The following is a 19,812-nucleotide window of genomic DNA, read 5'->3' on the forward strand; positions in this document are numbered from 1 at the left end:
GACTTTTAATTTTGTAAATCTGAAGTCACTTTTATCTTGAAGTTTTTGTTTCTTGTTGATGCTTCAAGGACATTTCGACAGACACGGAAAAAGCATCTTCCAGTTAATTTTGTGTGAATGTACCAAAATGTGCTTTTAAGAAATAAACTTTGCTTGCATTCATTCAACTGGACTGACTTATCTACGAGCGAGAGATAAGACAAATCTCACAGCAAACCTTCTCATGCCCAGTATGATCATCACCCCCATCACTCCCTCATCCCCTTCCCAGGAAACACTGGCTCAAACTACAGAACATCCCCGCAGACAAGTGCAGTGAAGGGGCCACGTTTTTCTCTTGAGTTTGGACAATGAGATGCATTCCAGAAACACCTACTTGTACACTCCTCCAATATTCATTCACAAGTGTTTTCAATAGATGTCACTGGGTTGGCTGCTTATCTACTCTTCCCCTCCTACTCTGTAAAAGTAGGAGGTCATTCAACCCGTCAGTCCTGTTACACCATTCCGATAGATCATGTTGATTTGTATCTTAACTCTACCTGCCCACCTTGGTTCTGTGCTCCTTAATATCATTGCTGAACAAAAATCTACCAATCTCTGTTTTGAAATGTTTAACTGATCCCCACCCTTAATAACTTTTTGGGAGTCAGAGATCCAGATTTCCATCACACTTTGTGTGATGATGTGCTTCCTGACATCAGCCCTCAGCTGCCCGGCTCAAATTTTGAAGTTATGCCCCCTAATCCTGGACTCTCCAATCTGATCTGAGGAAATAGATTTATTATTTTCCCAGGACCTTACAGCAGTCTACAGCTCAGCTCTACATTAGCTGAATTGGTCAATGCAATGGCCATCAGGAAACCTGAGCTGGTGGTGAGGTGAAGAATGAAAGGTGACCCTCGAGCGCCAGAGCACCACAGTACCCTCATCTGGCAGTCTGTGTTACTTGGATAAAAATCGAAGTGATTACATCAGCAGAATGCATCCAAATGCTTTACATGTACCTCAATTGATGTTAATCCAGCACCCTCACACTGTTACTCAGTAAACCCTTTCCTCGAGATCTTTGTGTTGCTTTCTGTATCCCTATTGATATTAATCAAACTCTCTCACATTTGTCACACAGTAACTCCTCTCCCCCTAGTACCCTGTACTCCTGCTTGTATTTGTACTGAATGTAATCCAGCTCTCTGGCACTCGCACTGACCCCTCTCTCCAGCACCCTGTGGCATGCACTGTACCTCCACAGATGTTAATCCAGCTGTCTCTCATATTGCCCTCAGTGACTTCTCCAAGCACCATGTGTTTCTAATTGTATCATTATTGATGTTATTCCAGCTCCCACCTGCAATTTGAAAGTTTGTGGCCCCCTTCTTTCTGGTAGTTTACACCTCAGTGCTCACCTGTCCGTTCCTGCAACTGCATTCCAGGTCCCTCAAGATTTGGGAGCTGAGTGTATACGGTGGCATCATATAGAGAATCAGGGGAAAGTCCAGTGAAGCAATGAGTGGATTCAGCGCCGCTGATGGTAACTTCCTGATGACCATTGCTGTAAGCTTCAGAACAAAGAGAGGCAAAAATGAACACTCAGTGTGAACAGGATGTCTGGAGTCAATTTAATATTATCCCTGTGGCACAATAACTTACACTGGAGTCACAAGATACAGCAATGGAGGAGGGGATGGGAGAGTTTAATAAAATAAATGTTATGGTAATCTTTATAAAGACAGTACAGTTGCTGCATAGATATCAAAGAACAAATATAGGATTAGACTCATTAACTTTGAACAAACTCCAAACTTTTGTGTTATTCGGAAGAAAGCACCCCTAGCTGTGTGCAATTTACATTTGAGATGTGCATTATCTTATCAGTAACACTTTGCCAGTAAATTATTTTTTTGATTTTGCAACTGTTAGCTTCCTTGGATTGCTATGTACAGGATTGCACTGCTCGAAAAGCAGGAATATTTATTTCATTTCCCTTCAGCTGTCATCATCAGTTAAAAAGCCTTTACTGCAAGATCAGTTTCAAAGAGGGCTTTAAGTAATCTAATACCAATGTTGGGGACCCTAAAGTACTGGAGCAAATTCTCAGGCAACCCTTTGGAATCACTGGCACAAGACGTATTCATACTGACACAATATAAGTTGGGTATTCAGCATTAAAGTGAATGGGGACAGAACAAGGAAATACAATTAAGAGCATGTATCTCTTGGGAGAGCTTGCTTTTGTGAATAACCAGCTTTTGAACTGGAACATCACAACAATACAACAAATGTGTATGGTATCGGTTTCATGGGCTGTGATGAATGAACAACTTAAGAAAGACCGAAAATAAAAGCAAATAAAACTGCAGATACCTGGTATTCTGAGGTACAAAACAAATTAATAGCAGAAACACTAAAACACGAATGGTTCAGCCAGCATCCAAACAGAGAGTGCCCAGAATTCTACAGTATTCAGGATTCACATTTGCTGCCGGCAATGCATCCCCACCCGTGGGTTTCCTGGTGGGCGTGGGGTGGCTTCAGTGGGAAATCCCATTGACAAGCTGCGGGAGGATCGAATCCTGCCACCAGCGAATGGCACTGGGGCAAGAAATATGCAGATGGGGGGACCAGAGAACCTGCCAAGTGTTTTGGGTTTAGGTCTTGACTGAGGGTTTACATTTAAAATGATAATCTGCACTCTCGACCAATCACGCCCAGCAATTTAAGATATGTCCTTTTGCAATGAGCAATGTCGGCCTGCTCAGAAACAGAGCTGGTTTGGCAGGAAGGAACATTGGGGTTGATGATGGCAGGGCAGCAGTGGACAACGTTATTCTTGAGAAACCTGAAGGAGCCCACAAAAATAATTCTGGACCCCACTTCTGACACATTGTCATATTTTACAGTGGAAATGTGAAGAGATTTGTTGGAGGAATGAAATTAGAATGGGGTTTGCCCTTTTCACTTCCTAAAATTTCCCAGGTTCTGGAATAGTATTTAATGCAACGGTGTCCTCATTAACCTGCTCCAAACATTCCTGCGATTGCGAAACAGGCCTACAAGCAGTACCCTATCTGTAAAACATTTTAAAGTATTGATCAATAATACAACAGCTGCTGGGAACAACTGCATTTATATAGCCTCTTGTCGCCTTCCACAAAATATCTCTGTGCAACGACTATGGTTATTTAGGCAAGCATGACAGCCATTTTGTGCCAGCTATATCCTACAAACAGTGAGCTACGTAATCAGGTCATCTGTTAGTGTTGTTGTTGGTTGTGTCAGAAATATTGGTTAGAACACAAGAAATTCCCGACTCTTCTTCAACGCTCTGCGAGTCTCTAAATTTCACCTGAACAGGTAGAAACTTGGGAAAGATGAAAACTCCAACAAGCATCATTGACTCAGTGCCACACTGGGGTGTTAATCTAAAGCTGCCAATATCAGAATGGCATTTCAAAAGTGTCTTTATTAGGCAATACTCTGTCGGAAGACTATAGGTTCCATCTGTACTTCTAGACTTAAGCACACGTACTCAAAAGCAATACTGACGGATTGTTGCATTGCTAAATATGCTGCCTTTTTGACGAGATGTTAAGCTTCATCTGCTCTCTCAAATTGACATAAAATATTTTGTGATAGAACAAGGGAAATTTACCCAGTGTTATGTGAGGAAGGTTCTGTGCAGAAAATGACTGCTGTGTTTCCCAACATTTTACAAAGGTGACTGCACTTGAAAAGTACTTTCATAGAATCATAGAATCCCTACAGTGCAGAAGGAAGCCATTAAACCCATCGAGTCAGCACCCACCCTCCGAAAGAGCACCGCACTCAGGCTCACTCCCATGCCCTCTCCCAATAACCCCACCTAACCTTTGGACACCGAGGGCAATTTAGCATGGCCGATCCACCTAACCTGCACAACTTTGGACTGTGGGAGGAAACCAGAGCACTCGGAGATAATCCACGCATGAGGACGTGCAAACTGTGCTCAGCCAGTCACCCTAGGTTGGAATCGAACCCAGGTCCCTAGTGTTGTGAAGGACATTAGGAAGTTCTGAAATCCTGAATGCCATTGCATAAATGCAAGTTCATTCTTTAGGATATCAAATTTCACTCTTAAGCATGCCCAAAGTCAGAAAGCGGTATTGTACAGTTTAGATGCAGAGTAAAGCTTCCTGTAGGTTGGCCGGACAAGGTACCTGATCCTTAATGTCTGAAAGGCGTTTCATACTGTACCAATGCCATCCTATCTTCATGGGGCATTGCCAACTTAATGCTAATACAGGACCGATTTATGCTGAGACGTACTGAGCTCCTCGGCTGGTTTCAAATCAGGTCCTACAGTTGAGTGGATAAGAGAGGATCAGTCTGGAGTGAATTCAAACCACAGTCCATGGGAATGAAATGCTGATTTCACTGTCTAATCCACTGCACCATCCAACTTCCCCTCTTGTTATCCATGACTTGGGATCTTTTGTTAATTCTCTCTAGTTGCAACATTGAGTCACAAAGAAAATATTCTACTAGCTAACTAATAAAGTTTAGATAAAAATTTACAGCTGCTTTATTGAGTCACACAGCTGAGGCATGGCTACTGGTGTGGGTGAAAGAAGTGGGGGTGGCTCAAGAACCCAGAATTGCATGAATATTGGGTACGAGTTACAGAGATATCAAGAGTTTAGGGCATGGAGAGATTTGCAAGTAAGGATGACAATCTCAAATTGGTATCGCTGGACTGGTAACCAACGTAGGTCAGCAGAGAAGATGGATGAATTGGCTCGGTGCAAGTTAGGATACAGGGAGAAGAGTATTGGAGAACAGATCGAACAATATGTGGAAAGAGAAGGTATGTTTAATCTAAAACCCCTTCTTTTCCCATCATGCATACCATCAACTGGCTGAAGCTTTATTCTGTAGGAGGTCGCTGCCCTGTGAGGGTTCCATTCGATGCAAAAAGTATTCCAGTCGACTTTGTATGTACGTAGTCCTGTCACATTTAGGTACACTGAGGGAGAACAAAAAGACCAAAGAATATTTTATTTCATACCATGAGCAACATTAGAAACAAGTACCACACACATTACTGCTCAGCTGATATCCTGTGTCAAAGTCCTGCTGATTGCTGGATACGAAAAGCCCCAGGTCCATCTAGTTCACGTTCTAAAATAATGGCATTCACTCGATACAGCAGTAATGGAGTTGCTGACTAATCAGAGAAATAAAACTCTATCAATTAATCTGTAACAGACCCACATATGAAGTGAGTGTAGTGGAGAACGAGGAGAAGATGCCAGAGAAATAGTGGGAACGGAGCAAGGTGTGTACAGTTGTCAAGTGCCACGCTGACATCCCAATGGTCTCTGCACGGCGTGTATCGGAATCTGAAGCTAGATGGGGTGGATCTATTCAGGGCAAAGGTGTTTTCATCCCTCAGCTCATAAATGGCAAGGGTCTTGTTCATAAGTGAACAGATGTTTTGGAGGATAATGCAGAAAGGGGCAGTGAGAGCTGGCCCACTGGAAGAGTTCTCTGAGTTAACACAGAATGGTGAATTGGATGTGGACAGGAGATTGGCAAGATTAGCCCCCTGTACTGTCAGGTTGGGGAGGGAATTTTGGAGCGAAGAGTACTCAAGAGGGGAGAAATGAAAGAAGGCACGATAGGGATAAAGAAAAAGAAATTAAAAAGGGTTAGAAAAAAGGTGACCATTCGAGAGTGATGTTTGAATGGTGGCATCTGAAGTGTGGATGCACAAGTTGTGTCCAAATATTTACATATGCTTGTGCATGAAATGATGAAATGGTGAGGCTTTAATCCCTTCAACTACATTATGAAATAAACTTTTCACCACACAACCTCAAAGTTGGCTTGAACTCTAAAGTATGAAGTTTGCATTGGCTAGAACAAAGGGTTTAGCGGAATATCCTGCCACTTTTCTGTGGGGAATGAAAACTGAGTGTGCAGGGGCTGGTAATTTAACACTGACCAACATTTTGACCGAACCTTGCAGCCAGCAGTGTAATCCCAGAGGAAATCAGCATTCAGCAAAGTAAAAGTATATCCTGCAAATTGCAATTTTGTAATCTGTCTATAGAGCAAAAGGAAGCCACAGGCAGATTGGTGTTGAGCAAAATCTTCAAATTTCCCACCTTGCATCAATTTTTAGGTTACAGGCAGGCCACAGTTTTGGGGGCGGGGTGGGGGGGGGTTGAGGCAGGAGAAAAACAAAGTTCTGTCTCATGCGGGAAGTTGGGTGGGGGGGGGTGTAGTGCCCCGCCATCAGATGGCACTTCTGATTGGACGCTCTTCCCTTAATGTCAGGTGATCTCTGAACCTTCATTCTCACCGGTCTATCCCTGAGATCCAGTTTGACCCCCAGCCCTTTAAGACCCCGCAGACATTCCCTACTCCCCCCCCCCCCTCCCCCCACCCCCACCCCCCCCCTGTCCTCCAGGTCATGGGAATTTGTCAGACAACGCCTGGAGTACCTCTTCCAGCCATTGCAGCGCTATGCCTGAATGTACTGAAGTGCTGCCGGCCAATCAGCTCTCCAAGGCCAGACTTCCTCTCCAGAGAGAGGGATTGAGGTTCCGCCATATGCCATTCAACACTTGTTTGAATGGAATATGGATTCAGGGCTGCTGGAGTTGGCAGGGTAACCCACCAATCCTTTGGGTTGAACAGCAACCATCCTACAAATTCAGGCCATAGTTTTTCTGTGTCCAGCAGAGGATTTGGATTTGGATTTGTTTATTGCCATGTGTACCAAGGTACAGTGAAAGTATTTTTCTGTCAGAGGTGGGTTAGGAGGCAGGATCGGGAATGAAGTTGGTAAAGCACATGTCTGCTTGGCTATTGGACGTGTTCCTGTGTCCAAGCGATCTAGCCAACGGAAAGGTCAACAGGTCATAGGTCACAGACCCTATAGTAGCAGGTAACCAAATAGACCGTTCATAATAATAATCTTTATTGTCACAAATAGGCTTACATTAACATTGCAATGAAGTTACTGTGAAAATCCCCTAGTCGCCACATTCTGGTGCCTGTTCAGATACACAGAGGAAGAATTCAGAATGTCCAAATTAGCTCCCAGCATATCTTTCGGGACTTGTGGGAGGAAACCGGAGCACCCGGAGGAAACCCACGCAGACACAGAGAGAACGTGCAGACTCCACACAGACAGTGGCCCAAGCCGAGAATCGAACCTGGGACCCTGGCGTTGTGAAGCAACTGTGCTACCCACTGTGCTACCGTGCCTTATAATGGCCCAAACAGGGGAAAGATGGTGCCATGGTCAGGATGTTACCAATTGTGAGCAGGAACGCACCCACTCCAATGAGCTCAGAGTACTACAGGGAACTAGGGGCAGCCTCCCCACGACCTCCGGCAACAGATGAGGGCAGCCATCGAAGCCTCTTCTCCGTCACCCCAGCATGGACCCCATATCTTGAACCTGCCACTGTTGTAACCTGGGGCTCCTCCTCCACAATGATGGTCTGATAGCTGTGGCCATGTGTGATTTTTTAATTTTTCGCAGTGCTGCAGAAAGTGACTCCATTTTGCGGCATCCTTGTGATCTCCTGCCTGCCTCAGCAGTGCCCACTTCTCACTGTGGGGCTGCCAGCCAGCTATCACTGCAAGCCCTGTGATTGGGCCTTGATGGTTCACCTTCTATCCATGATTGTACAGGGCTTTTGGAGGCGGCATTTTAATTAGCCACATCCAGGAAGCTGGTGAAAAACATCCCCCCACGACTACATAAATGTTTCCAACCAGGAATTGAAGCTGAATTTGGGACCATGACCTAACTGGGAAACTTTAGCTCATAGAATCACACAGCACAAAGCGAGGCCATTCGATTGTGTCTGTGCCTGCTCTTTGAAAGAGTCAATTAGTCTCACTCCTCTTATTGTTCCTCACAAACCTTAACATTTTTCCACTTCAAGTATTTATCCAATTCAGGGGCTAGATTCTCCGACCCCCCGCCGGGTCGGAGAATCGGTGGGGGCTGGCGTGAATCCTGCCCCCGCCGGTTGCCGAATTCTCCGGCACCGGATATTCGGCGGGGGCGGGAATCGCACCGCGCCGGTTGGCGAGCCCCCCCCCCCCCCCCCGCAATTCTCCGGCCCGGATAGGCCGAAGTCCCGCTGCTAAAATGCCTGTCCCGCTGGCGTAGATTAAACCACCTACCTTACCGGCGGGACAAGGCGGCACGGGCGGGGTCCGGGGGGGGGGGGCGCGGGGTGATCTGGCCCCGGGGGGTGCCCCCACGGTGGCCTGGCCCGCGATCGGGGCCCACCAGTCCGCGGGCGGGCCTGTGCCGTGGGGGCACTCTTTTCCTTCCGCCTTCGCCACGGTCTCCACCATGGCGGAGGCGGAAGAGACTCCCTCCACTGCGCATGCGCGGGAATGCCGTCAGCAGCCGCTAACGCTCCCGCGCATGCGCCGCCCGGAGATGTCATTTTCGCACCAGCTGGCGGGGCACCAAAGTCCTTTTCCGCCAGCTGGCGGGGCGGAAATTCGTCCGGCGCGGGCCTAGCCACTTAAGGTTGGGGCTCGGCCCCCCCAAGATGCGGATGCCAGACTGATTTGCGCCATTTTGGGCGCCAGTCGGCGGACATCGCGCCGATACCGGAGAATTTCGTCCCTGTTTTCAAAGTTTGAATTGAAAATACTTTTGCCAGCTTTTCAAGCTGTGCATTCACATTAACAAAAACTTCCTCATCGCACCCGATTCTTTTGTCAATTATTTGAAATCTGGACTGACTCCTGCCATTGAAAACAACTTCTCCATACTTATCAAGAGCCCTCGTAATTTTGACTGCCTCTTAAATCTTCCCTTAATCTCCTTTGGTCTAAGGAGAATGAACCCAGCTTTCTCCCTCATCCCTTTTTTTAAATCAGTGCCTGAAGCTGGAGCCTACGTTCAAAGCTGAGCCTGTTCCAGCCTTACACACACACTTTCTGTTCAACAATGTCTCATTGGATAGTGAATAAATGCTGGCATATGCCAGCAATACCCATGCCCCCAAAATGAAAGAAAACAAAATAAGGGACATGATCACTGGATGTTATCTCATCCCTTGCCCAGGAACACTGAGAGCAAGTGCAAACCCTTTACCCGGCTCAGTGAAGAGGAGTTCTGTGCTTGGAATCTGTGTGTCTCAGCCGAAGCTGTGATTGAACTCAGTGAATCTTCAGAGAAGCTCATTACTTCTTGACATCTAAGCACCAATTCAACACTCAGGCAAAGTATTTGAAACTGAGGAGCTTTTCTCAACCCTTTAATCTGTAATTGGAAAATACAGAGTTGAGGAGTTGGATAAAGGGACACATGCCTGGTTGGTTGGTGTTAAGTAATGGTGCGACAGCATCACAAATTTGATCCATCACGAAGCAAGATAAACTATTAAAGTAACCAGTGTAATAAAACCACCAATGCCTGTGTCTTTGATCAATTTCCTTTCACATTTTGCAAGTGAGCCTCTCAAGAGCGAAGAGACCCAGGATGGCACTGCCTGGGTGGCACCTTCGCTGCATCAGGGAACTGCGATCTTCCATTTGTCAAGAGAAACATGTTTCACAAAACTAGGGCAATTTCCTGATGAGGTCCAGTGGCTGAAGGCAGGCATGAACTTATGAGACTTGTCTAAACAAAAGTACAAAGGCAGCCATTTTTTGAATCAATAAAAGGTTCTGCCAGATCAACTCACAGGTAGTGCCTTGACCTGCCAATGGTCCGCTGCTGCCTGAATCATAAACAGCATAGACATCGACATCGTACGGTGTGCCGGGCTTCAGATTCTGCGGTGTGTAAGATGTCACGTCCCCCACGAACAACTCCATTTTTTCATTTGTGCCTGAAACAAGAAATCATTACGTACGTTAAATTTTAGTCTGAACTTCTCTCATCGTTTATTTTTCTCTTTATGCTGGGTCCTCTGAGTGCAGAGGTTTTGAGGCCCCAAAGGGGGAGGGGAGGGGGAAGCAAAGGAGGGGAGCACAAACACTTTAGGACAAATGTAAAAGTAACCTGCCAACACCGTACAATCATTCTGATGAAATTAGACGTTGCAATCACAGAGAGGTGGAAATGTGTTTGGGCACAGAGGGAGCAAGATCAATTTGAAACTGAGCCTCTGGAGATTCAAGCCTCACGTCTGAAATTGAGCCTCAGATCGCAAATATTACCTGGGGTCCCCAATTCGGCCTCAGACCAGATTATCTGCGTGAGCTTCTGTCTACTGCAACTTGCAGAGGCAGCTCGGCCAATTTAAGGAGACAGTTAGGAACAAAGTTAAACCTCAAGGAGCATAAGTTGGTGCAAAGAACTCCAATATTTACCCGAAATTATGGCCGGGATTTTCCAGCCCCATCATGGCGGGACTCGACACAGGAGATTTCACGCCCCAGCCAGAAGTTCATTGACGTTTGGTGGGACTGGACCAGCCCAGCAGCATGCGGGGCCAGAAATCCCACCCAATGCCTGAACTCAACTTCTAGCAACAGTATTTTGCTCCACTTCCATTCAATGGCACACATTAGATTGATTCACAAAATAAACTAACTGTGCTTGGACTGAACTCTGCTCATGTTTGAAAAGCAAAATACTGCAGATGCCGGAAATCTGAAATAAAAACAGAAAGTTCCTGAAATACTCAGCACATCTGGCAGCATCTGTGGGCAGAGAAATTGAGTTAACCTTTCAAGACCAGTATGACTACTCCAAAACTGACCGTTAATTTTGTCCCACACAATAACCTCCACAAGACCCACATGATGATCTGATTAACCTCCCCATGGGGCTCATTAAATATGAGCACCCCCGCCAATAAGCAGAGACCCATCAGCTGGGGGTCATAGTTTCACTTCTTAAAAGCCGCCCTGGATTGGGACCGGCATGATCGGTAGTCACGGTTGGGACATTTGTTGCGTATGCCACGCTGCGGCATTTTCTTTTGGCTGAAAATGAGTTGCCGTTTGAATTTACCTTCTTTGGGTCTCCTGAGCTTATATATCCCAGATTAATTTTTCTAAAAACTTTCCCGCCACCAAGTTTAAACACACAAGATACATGCCTGCCTTACCAGCTGCACTTTTTCCAATAGTTGCTACTGTAAATCGAACCAGGACTGTACTACACACACGAAGAAGCTTTTGACAAACAGATTTTGGCTGGGATTCTCCATTTGGGAGACTATTCTCCCGACGGAGGTGAATTGCAACTGATTTGCATTCCTGCTGCGATTGCAGATCAGGAAGTAATTAACTATCCTTCGCCATGCAAATTTATGCATAGTGATAATTATGAGAGATTCCTGGGGAAATCCAGTTATCAGGCCACCATATTGAGAGAGCTAAGTGCATTCCAATCAAAGTGCATTTTTCCGCATGAGTGATTTTGAAGTGGTCAACTGGAAATTGACAACATTTAACTCTCTTTGAAGTGGTTGATGTTTGTAAACATTGTGGTCAGAGTACTTCAGAGTTACTCAGCCATGAAGGAAGATGAATGAAGCAAGGCTCACAGCTGTGTGTGTGTGTGTGTGAAGCTGTCAACACAGACCACTAAGGCAATGAATGAATGGCTTGCAGCTCAAGGATCTAAGGGGTTTAAACACAGGTCACTACTTTCTCTTTCCAGGAATTGACACGTGATGTATCCTCTATCTGAGCCAGCAGGTGTATGCCCAGGTGAGTGTTACAACAGTAATTGCTTTCACTGCCTTTGTCTGCACTGCTCTCTAGCTCCCAGACAAGGGTCTCTTTTTGGGGGGGCTTCCTGACAGATTTCTCTTTTCCGGGGGCTTTCTGACAAGTTTATCTTTTCTGGGGAGCTTCCTGGCAGGGGTCTCATATCTGGGGGTCTCATATTCAGGGGTCTCTGTGGGAGATCTCCCTATTTAGGGGGTCCTTATGGGGGGGTCTTCATATTTGGGGGTCTTTGTGGAGGGGGTCTCCCTATTTCTCTGTTGGGGGATCTCTCTATCTGGAGAGTTCCTGTCGGAGGTATCCCTATTTAGGGGGCCTCTGTGAATGGTCTCCCTTTATAGGGATTGTCTGGGAGGGGCTGTTCATCCAGGGGGTCTCTGGGGGCTGGGGGGGCTGGTGGTGTTGGGACCTTTGATCAGGGAGGCAGGTCTGTAGGGGGGAGGGTGACAGACTTTAGGGGCAACCTCCTTCCAGAGTTACCCTTAGTCCACGGCAAGGTCCACTATGTCAGGTTATGCCAGGCAATATTGGAGTGATTCTCGACCTCATGATTCCTGGCCCAGAGGACCAGCGAATCACACGGGCCAGGAGAATATGGTGCCCAGTCCGCTTGGTGGTTGCAAATGAATCATTGAGATCCATTTGCATCCTCCCATTGGCACCCAGGCGTGAACCTCAATCCCGGCAGCAGGGGGGCCAGAGCATCGGAACAGATTGGCTCCCAGCACCATCCCATTTTTCCCCCAGATATCCGATTCTCCGCTGCATCAGGAATCCTGGTGCCAGTGGCAGGTGGCGGAGAATTCAGGCCTTTGTCTTTTCCAGTCTTCCAGCCCCTCTCCAAATCATAGAATCATAGAATGCTTACAGCAAAGCCAGTTATGTTTGTGTTGGTTCTTGCGAACAACTCAGTAAGTTCAACCTCCTTGCCTATTCCCAGTTAACAGTGCAATTTCTGTCTGATCAGATAATTATCCAACAAAACATTTGTAAGACCACACATGGAATATTGCGTTCAGTTCTGGCCGCCCTATTATAGGAAGGATATTGTTAAACGAGAAAGAGTGCAGAAGTGATTTACGAGGATGCTACCAGGACTTGATGGTCTGAGCTATAAGGAGAGGCTGGATAGGCTGGGACCTTTTTCCCTGGAGCATAGGAGGCTTAGGGGTGATCTTGTAGAGGTCTATAAAATAATAAGGGGCATAGATAAGGTAGATAGTCAACATCTTTTCCCAAACGTAGAGGAGTCTAGAATTAGGGGGCATAGGTTTAAGGTGAGAGGGGAGAGATACAAAAGAGACCAGAGGGGAAATTTCTTCAGAGGGTGCTGAGCATATGGAACGTGCTGCTAGAGGCAATGGTAGAGACGGGTACAATTTTTTCCTTTAAAAAAGTTGGACAGTTACATGGGCAGGGTGGGTATAGAAGATTATGGGCCAAATGCGGGCAAGTGGGACTAGCTTAGTGATAGAAACTGGGGGGCATAGACAAGCTGGGCCGAAGGACCTGCTTCCATGCTGTGAACATCTATGACTCTATGACTATAACCTTATGAAAGCCACGATTGATTCTGCATCAAACTTATTCCGTCCACCCACTCCCAAACCAAAGGTCTTGCTTAGGTTGCAGTGCAATGCGAGGCCTTCTGGGAATCTTGTCCAAATGGGCCATACTTGTGGGCAAGCTGAACTCTTGCATCTCTGATCGAAGGCTTGGCGATAGAAAGCACAATCAAAAACCCTTGACTGATCTCTCTCCCCTCCGTGGCTATGAAAGCTCTGGTTAAGGTATGCTAACACAGGAGTTGGGAAGCCAGTACACTCAGGCCTGTCAGGCAAGGCAAGTTGAAATGTTATTTGTGTTACGATCCCAGTTGGTGTCATAACTGGATGGGAAGATTCCAAAATGGAATCCTGGCTCAAAATACTGTAATCATTGAATCCCTACAGTGTAAGAGGCCATTCGGCCTTTTTATTGTTTTATAATACATGGAGGAACAAATTCATAGGACCGCTATTACTTTTAACAACAAGAAAAAAAGTTAAACATGAAAAGTTGGATTGTTATACAGTACTCCTTTACTCCCCCTTTAGCTTAATAAATACAGAGACTTAAATATTAACACAGATTACAAAATGTATCTTAAGATACAATGGTCTCATTGACATAAAGTCCCTTTTATGCACTCAAGATGGCTGTGATCAAATACACGCACTCCACTCTGAACTCCAAGTGAATGTTTGGGACGTCTCCTCAGAAACTCCCCAGATGATTGTCACATGAAAGTTTCCAAACTCCACTGCCAAAACTACACTTTAATTTTTTTTCTCATAAGTCTGCTTTCCTTTAGCAGTTTGCATTCCAAAATCCAGACAAGGTTTTGCAAATGACACTTTGAAAACAAAGCTTCTGCTCCACTTTTAACAGCGAATCCAGTCCAGTATTTTACTCCAACTCCTTTAGGATTTAGTTGTCTTAATTGCTTTTACTCCAGCCACCAATTTCCATGGTTATTTCAACTCTCTCGCCACAGGCTGGAATAAAATCTCACAAACCTGACAATCACGTCAGATATCTTTCTGGTGTCTCAGCCTACTTCTCAGCTCTGTCTGTCTTCACTGAACAAATCTTTGTAGTTCTACTAACTTTAACCTCAAGACTTCTTGGAAACTTCTCTTCATTTCTCTAGTTTCCTTAAGTAGCTGCTCTCCAGATCTCGGTACTTATTTTCTTAACCGTTACTCCATGGTATGTCTTTTCTTCAAGCAAAGATGAGAGTGACGTTCCCTCTTTAGTCTTCTAAACCAGCTGCTTCTAGCGGAACTGCTTTCCTTTTCACCACCCATCTCCAACTGCCCATAAATGAACTAAAGTAAAACTTAAAAGCTTCTCTACCTTGCAAGGCTCCAACAGCCGCATGCTTATGCCTTTTATTTATTCTTCACGCTGTATCCCTTCCTAAGCACAATAGAAGCACAGTTGGCATTTAACCAACCTTCACACTTACAAATACCTTTGTCCAGCATGAATCTATAAGTGTTACCCTTCCAGAAACAGAAGCATTAAATTAAACTCATTTCAAACTATACCTTACTCCTAATGTTTACCAATACAAATATAAATCGCTTAAAATTATCTTTATTTTCCTCACATATGTCATATAGAAAATTTAAAACATTTTATTATTCCCAACACTCAGTGAATAAAACCTAGGGCAGGCAAAATTAGAAAAGCAGTGTATTTCAGCTGAACCTCGCTCACGAGTCACAGGGGAATTGGAAAGTTCAAGGTAATACATTATTACCTACATTGCAGGAGAGGGAATAAAACTTTGTGTGAAAAGCAAGAAATTGGCATGTGCAGCACAGATGTGGGTATTTACTTACCTGTAGGCTTGTAAACAAGCTTGTATCCAAGGACTGGCGATGGAGCGGGGTCCCAGGTCACACGGAATCGGGTGTACCACTCGTCAGATACCCGCAGATTGCGGGGTTCCAGCAGACCCACTGGGGGAGGGGGGAATAAAGGAGACACATTAAAGAGGAAGCAGAAACCCTTGAACTATTTTACAACTAAAGGAGCAAAGTGCCTGAGGTTTATCTCCTGCTCACTGAAGCCCTGCTCTGCTGTTTGATTTTGATTGGCTGGTATCCAACAGGTCTATTGGCAAAGATTCAGAAACAGAACAGAGAAAGGGACCACATGAAATTTGAACAAAAATGTAACACATATTCACAAAATAAAATATAAGCTGGGGGTCTCCTACAAATCTTCCAAATTTAGAAACACCACACTTAGAAGCATAGAAGGAGACCATTTGGCCCATTGTGGCTGTGCTGGCACTCGGTAATATCAATGCGATCAGTCTCCCTCCCTCTGCACTTTCCCCATAGCACTGGAAATTTCTCCTTTTCAATTATTCATCAAATTCATTTTGAAAAATACTTTTGAATTTGCTGCCATCGCCCTTTCAGACAGCGCATTCCAAATCACCACTCGCTATGTAAACATTATTCCCTTCATCAGCCCTCTGCATCTTTAGCCAGTTACATTAGATCTCACACATGTCCACACACATAACAAGGAATAATTTACATACATGTCCACACAAACAAGGGATAATTTACACACATGTCCACACACATAAATTAGGGGCAAGGTGGGAGGTATGGCACAGTGGCGCAGTGGTTAGCACTGCTGTCTCACACTATGGACCCAGGTTCAAATCCGGCCTTGGGTGACTTTCTGTGTGGAGTCTGCACGTTCTCTCCATGTCTGGGTTTCTTCTGGGTGCTCTGGTTTCCTCCCACAGTCCAAAAATGTGCAGGTTAGGTGGATTGGCCATGGTAAATTGCCCCTTAGTGCCCACAGATGTACAGGTTAGTTTAAGGGGGTTAGGGGAATAGTGCGGGGTGGCTGGGGGAGTGGATCTAGGTAGAGTGCTTTTTCAGGGGTGGGGGCGGGGGGGGGGGGGGGGGGTGGAGCACGCCTAATGGGCCAAATGGCCTTCTTCTGCACTATAGGAATTCAATGAGATAATTTCCACACATGTCCGCACTCACAACAGGGGATAATTTCCACACATGTCCGCACTCACAACAGGGGATAATTTACACACATGTCCACACCCACAACAGGGGATAATTTACACACATATCCACACCCAAACAGAGGATAATTTACACACATGTCCACACCCACAACTGGGGATAATTTACACACATGTCCACACCCACAACTGGGGATAATTTACACAAATGTCCACACCCAAAACAGGGGATAATTTACACATATATCCACACCCACAACGGGATAATTTACACACATGTCCACACCCAAAACAGGGGATAATTTACACACATGTCCACACCCAAAACAGGGGATAATTTACACACATGTCCACACCCATAACAGGGGATAATTTAAACACATGTCCACACCCACAACGGGATAATTTACACACATGTCCACACCCATAACAGGGGATAATTTACACACATATCCACACCCACAACAGGATAATTTACACACATGTCCACACCCAAAACAGGGGATAATTTACACACATGCCCACACCCAAAACAGAGGATAATTTACACACATGTCCACACCCATAACAGGGGATAATTTGCACACATGTCCACACCCACAACGAGATAATTTACTCACATGTCCACACCCATAACGGGATAATTTACATGCATATCCACACCCACAACGGGATAATTTACACACATGTCCACCCCCATAACAGGGGATAATTTATACACATGTCCACACCCACAACGGGATAATTTACACACATGTCCACACCCATAACAGGGGATAATTTATACACATGTCCACACCCACAACGGGATAATTTACACACATGTCCACACCCATAACAGGGGATAATTTATACACATGTCCACACCCACAACGGGATAATTTACACACATGTCCACACCCATAACAGTGGATAATTTATACACATGTCCACACCCACAACGGGATAATTTACTCACATGTCCACATCCACAACTGGGGACAATTTTCCACATGTCCACAGCCATAACAGGGGATAATTTATACACATGTCCACACCCACAACAGGATAATTTACACACATGTCCACACCCATAACAGGGGATAATTTATACACATGTCCACACCCACAACGGGATAATTTACTCACATGTCCACACCCGCAACTGGGGATAATTTATACACATGTCCACACCCATAACAGGGGATAATTTACACACACATGTCCACACCCACAATGGGATAATTTACACACATATCCACACCCACAACAGGGGATAATTTACACACATGTCCACACCCACAACAGGGGATAATTTACACACATGTCCACACCCACAATGGGATAATTTACACACATGTCCACACCCACAACGGGATAATTTACATACATATCCATGCACATGGAGAGTTGTACAGCCGTACAGAAGCCACACAGCTGCACCTAATCTCCTACATGTCTCCTCCGAAGAGAGGACTCCACCCCTGGGGTGATTACTCACTCCGGGTCCCATTGGTCACCCAAGCTCAGTGAACCTCATACTGCTGTGTTGCCCTTAAAAGGGTCAATCACTGCCAATTACCACACATGCATTCACATAAAGTAACTTCAATTTGTTTACTTACTATTCCCTGAATGGACCTTACGCTCTGATGCATTGATACTGACCTTTAAACGCACTTTCCCTTCCTACTCCATCCAACTTGTCTTCACCAAATCAATATACTTTTGTCTTGCCTCAATTTCTATCTTTGGATTTATAAATTTCCCATTACCGTGCCGGGCAGCGCAGTAGCACAGTGGTTAGCACTGATGGTTCACAGCGCCAGGATACTGGGTTTGATTCCCACTTGGGTCACTTTCTGCGTGGAGTTTTCACTTTCTCCTCGTGTCTGCGTGGGTTCCGTCCAGGTGCTCCAGTTTTCTCCCACAGTCCAAAGATGTGCTGGTTACGTGGATTGGTCACGCTAAATTGCCCTTAGTGTCCAGAAAAGGTAAGGTGGGGTTACTGGGTTACGGGAGTGGGCTGGAGGTGTGGGCTTGGGTTGGGTGCCCTTTCCAAGGACCGTGCAGACTCGATGCCAAATGGCCTCCTTCTGCACTGTTGATTCTATTCTTCTATGATCACCTGAACCCGTCTCCCCTTCTGCTAGTTCAAAGCCATAGTTCACTGTTTAGACCATATTTGTTGGTGAACTCCTCTATTTTATGCTCCATCCCTTCCTGCCACACCCTGGTTACAATCACACACAAATGTTGCTACCCTACACTATTGCCTTGTCTTTCAACTCCTCACATGAATCCTCTCTCTCACTATTTAATTTAATTTAACGCCCTCTCCATAGTCCCAGTTGTAAAATTGGCCAGGACACTGAGAGGACAGACAGGAGCCTAGTTCAAAGACGTCACCTCGTACATTACTGCCCTGGGAGTGTCAACCTAGATTATGCGTGCACATTTCAGGATTGAAACTGGAACCCACAAACTCAGAGGTGAGAACCCACTGAATCATGGCTGGCACTCTTAGTGATCTCTAATATTCAGAAGTCACTGAAGACCCAGTCACCCAGTCTGCTGTTCTCAACAATTCAGCTTTAAACCAATCCTGTCATTCACAAACATATAACTTCAAGATTGGAGGATAGCAGCCAATTCTTGATTTCTTTTTTGGTTGGATTTTGAAATGGGATCTGTAATAGATGTTGGCTATAAAATAGTGGAAATAAGCCTGCGAGCTCTGGGTTAATGAAGAGTCGACTGTATCCAGTTAGTTCATCTCTGTTGTGACAGCACTTGGAGACATTGCAATTAGCCTCAATGTCCACAGGCTAGGGAGGGGGGGACTGGGGTGATGGTAGTGTAATGTCATCTCTACTGGGCTAGTAACTCAGGCTTGCGCAAATCATTTATACAAGACCATGTGTTTAAGTTCCACCAAAGCAGATTGAGAGTTCAAATTCATTTTTAAAAGAATTTAAAGAATTAAGAATTTTAAGAATTAAAAAGAATTCTGGAGTCATTTCCATGATTAGCTGCATTACCATAAAAAACAACAGGTCATTAATGTTCTTTAGGGAGGTAAACCTGCCATTCTGGGCCAACTCTAGTCCCACATGAACATGGTTAACTCTTATCTGAGCATAGCAAGCCACTCGATTGTATGATATTGCTGGAAAGACTAGCGAGAAGAAACAAAGTTGTGGAATTACCAGCCATACACACTGCAGTGGTTCAAGAAAGCCTACCACCAACCTCTCAAGATGAAAGGAATGAGAAATATATTCTGGCTTTGCGAGGAATGCCCAACTTCTGTGAAAAGTGTCCAGGTGCATCTTGGGTAAGGGGAAAGTGCAGGGAGAGTTCCAGAGTCACCTTGCAGCCGCCCCCCCCCCGCCCCCCCCCCCCCCACCGGCCCCAACCAACGTCAAGTAAAAATATAGGTTGATTGCTCGATTGTCGTTGTGTCACTTATGGGATTTGTTGGATGTGAAAAGTACATGGCACATTCCCCTGTTTAGCAATAGTAAGAAGTCTTACAACACTAGGTTCAAATCCAATAAGCTTTTTTCGAA

The 19,812-nt window shown here is 45.3% G+C and overlaps 1 protein-coding gene across 5 annotated transcripts in view; it reads right to left on the reverse strand.

Moving 5' to 3' along the window:
• LOC140428040 (collagen alpha-1(XII) chain-like) overlaps positions 1 to 19,812 on the reverse strand; it is a 462,913-nt gene that overhangs the window by 166,760 nt on the left and 276,341 nt on the right. For all 5 annotated transcript variants that reach the window (XM_072514040.1, XM_072514030.1, XM_072514048.1 and 2 more), the window contains 4 exons: positions 15,099 to 15,218; positions 9,711 to 9,857; positions 4,886 to 5,002; positions 1,407 to 1,559 (listed from right to left, as the gene is read on the reverse strand). In XM_072514040.1, coding sequence (XP_072370141.1) covers positions 1,407 to 1,559; positions 4,886 to 5,002; positions 9,711 to 9,857; positions 15,099 to 15,218 — 537 coding nt within the window. The remainder of the gene's footprint in view (positions 1 to 1,406; positions 1,560 to 4,885; positions 5,003 to 9,710; positions 9,858 to 15,098; positions 15,219 to 19,812) is intronic.

Source organism: Scyliorhinus torazame, chromosome 1 (genome assembly GCF_047496885.1).
Source record: "Scyliorhinus torazame isolate Kashiwa2021f chromosome 1, sScyTor2.1, whole genome shotgun sequence".
Taxonomy (NCBI): domain Eukaryota; kingdom Metazoa; phylum Chordata; class Chondrichthyes; order Carcharhiniformes; family Scyliorhinidae; genus Scyliorhinus; species Scyliorhinus torazame.